General features: G+C 33.3%; 1 protein-coding gene across 1 annotated transcript; it reads left to right on the forward strand.

Annotated features, from left to right (window-relative positions):
• Positions 1–333: 333 nt before the first annotated feature.
• On the forward strand, positions 334–2,639 carry LOC135075720 (uncharacterized). The gene is made up of 3 exons (XM_063970172.1): positions 334–389; positions 694–879; positions 1,429–2,639. Coding segments are annotated over exons 1-3 (543 nt in total). The 5' UTR covers positions 334–387; the 3' UTR covers positions 1,784–2,639.
• Positions 2,640–2,875: the final 236 nt, after the last annotated feature.

Here is a 2,875-nt window from a genome sequence, read left to right on the forward strand (position 1 = left end):
AATTCGGTACTTGGAATACTACATAATTAGTATTTGACTAGCCATTTAAGAAATTAACCTACATACTTTAGATTCTGATTTCACTTTTACTGCAACATAGTGTAACACAATCATATTTCCTTTAAACGTAACATCAAAGTATGGGTAATATTTTAATTCAAAAGGTAATACCTACTTGCTAGTGATTTTTTTTTCTGTGCTTATCGAACATAAAAATACGGTCCAAATTTGTATATCATTTTATTGTTACTTTAGTTTTAACTAATTAGCTTAATTTTTGCTGACAATTTATTATTGATCACATAAATACAGAATTTCACCGCAAAAAATTAATTACTTTGTGAGATTCTTTGTGAATAGCAAGAAACAAGCTCCCGATTGTGCAAAATGTGAGTAAGTACTGTTATACATTTATTTTATACTTAGTTTGTTCTGACAAATAATTTTCAAGTAATGTTTTCTTTACTGAGTATTTCTTTACATGTTTTCTTTACTTTAGTATTTGTGTAGAGAACCGCGATGTGTTTTGTTAAGCTAATTGGTCGCGGGTTCGAATCCCGCAACCATCAATATATCTAGCTAGCATAGTATGTATCTTTGTATTTGGTAGTGTACTTAAATGTGTCATTACCGTAATTAGACAGTGGTCATGATTATTAGGAAGATAGACTAATGATGATTAATATTTTATAGGTCGGATTCTGAGTACGCATCCAGCATTGAAGACGTGGCCCCATTAGAGGTGGTGCCACCACCGCGCTCGAGCAAGAGCAAGTCCAAAACCAGCGCGTCGACCTCAACCGCTTCTACGCCTGCGCCTAAGCCGAGGAAGCGAAAGCCTGCCGCCCATTCCGTTGCGAACGTTGAAGCCCTAACTAGGTAAATTTCCACCTTTATAATCTAACTAGCTTTTGGCTGCGGCTTCACCCACGTAAAATTTAGTATATCACAGATCGCCATAAATTATAGGCTATAATAATATGTTATTCTGGGTTATAAACAATAATACTGTAAAGTTTCATCAAAATCTGTTCAGTGGTTTTGCATGAAAGAGTAACAAACATCCTCACAGCCAGACATCCACACAAACTTTGCATTAATAATATTAGTAATAGTAAGATTTATAATATTACCAAACTCCCTCATAATTATTCTACAAGCACTTAATTTTAATATTCCCTAAAAGGTAAATTTTTAATTTACAATGAGTTTTTACGAGTACTTACATAAAAATCTAAGCGAATTAAAGTAAAATAGTACCTAATTGTTTAAAGTACAACAGCTGATCTTTTGACAACTTTTTTGTACAGAGCATTCTTATGTGTTTGTGTGTGTGTGCAATAAAACCTTTAAATAAATAAAACTAACAAAAAATATATTCTATTGAATAAAATAATCATTACTTAAATAAATGTCTATTGTTCACAGACCAAAGAAAACGAAGAGTTTGTTTTCAATCATTAATAAGGACGAGCGGGCAAGTGCGAAGGAGACAACTCGTAGCATCGCATCGAGCTTTACATCGCGGGTGTCTTCGGGCCAGTGTCGTCGGACTGCAGTCACCAGCGGCGAGTTCTACATAGATTTGAAAGTCTACAACACCGACGATGTTAAGAACGTTCCACCCGAGGAGCGTTACAAGAAAGCGCTTGCAGCGGTAAAACTCCAATGCGGTGAACAATCCCAGGAGTGGGAGGCTCTACAAAGGTTTATAAGTAGCGCTTACGTAATTTTTGAAGAGTGCGAACCGACTTATTACAGTAATAAAATAAACATTAAATAATTTTTACTTGTAAATAAACATACTTATTACACAGTTTTAATATTATTTTTTACATTCGAATTATTCAACATTATTTCTAGTAGGTAGGTATAGAGACTTTATTGTTTATTAACTAATTCTTGGTTCTAAAATGCCTTTCTGTACTATTTGTAACGTGTCCATAGGTTCAACCTCTTGGGTAGGACACTTGCGGAGTCGCTTGCACAAACAAAAGAACTCCACCCAACCACACAGTGATGGTGTGGAAATCGTAGGTTCTGCATTTCGCTCTCGAATCATTTCTTACCGATTAGTTGCAAGTGAACTTGACCAAACTTCTATAGATATTTTCTTTAATTCTATTCATAACAAAATAAAATCACTTTTAGATGATGCTTTAAGAGTACATACTTGCATCAAAGTGAATTTTGAATTATTTAGCATTTTCCTGTTATTCAAAAATAATATGCAGGAAATGAAATCTTTTGTTACAAAGAATTTTATACTTTACCACAACTATGATTTTGATAGTTTATTTTCTAAACTAGTGAGTATATTGAAAAAGAAAATGGAAGAGTTTGAGGAAAGCGATAGTGGTTGGGCTTTTTTAAGTAATTCACATTTAGAAATAAATGTCAATAAGTACCAACCATTAGGTGGGTCATCTTATTTAAAATTACCTAAATTTATTCAAAATAAGAAAGCATGTATAAATATTCAAAATAAAGACCAGTGTTGCTTTTTATGGAGCGTAACAGCAGCTCTTTACCCTGCTCGAAATCATCCTGAACGAGTCTCGTCTTATCCCAATTTTAAAGATGTTCTAAATATCAATGGGATATCTTATCCCGTCACATTCTCAGATATTAGGATTTTTGAGAAAAACAATCCTAAGTTAAGTTTTTTAGTCCATAAATGATATTATGGTCTAAAAAATTCTAAAACCATTATTGGCCCCGTATATAAATCTGAAAATACCAAAAACAAAAAAACTATTCATTTGCTAATGTTAGAAAATGACGCGACGTCACATTATTGTCTTATCAAGGACTTGTCGCGGCTTGTCAGAAATCAAATAACAGCTCATCATGGTAAAATTTATTTCTGTGATAC

Source organism: Ostrinia nubilalis, chromosome 10 (genome assembly GCF_963855985.1).
Source record: "Ostrinia nubilalis chromosome 10, ilOstNubi1.1, whole genome shotgun sequence".
Classification (NCBI taxonomy): domain Eukaryota; kingdom Metazoa; phylum Arthropoda; class Insecta; order Lepidoptera; family Crambidae; genus Ostrinia; species Ostrinia nubilalis.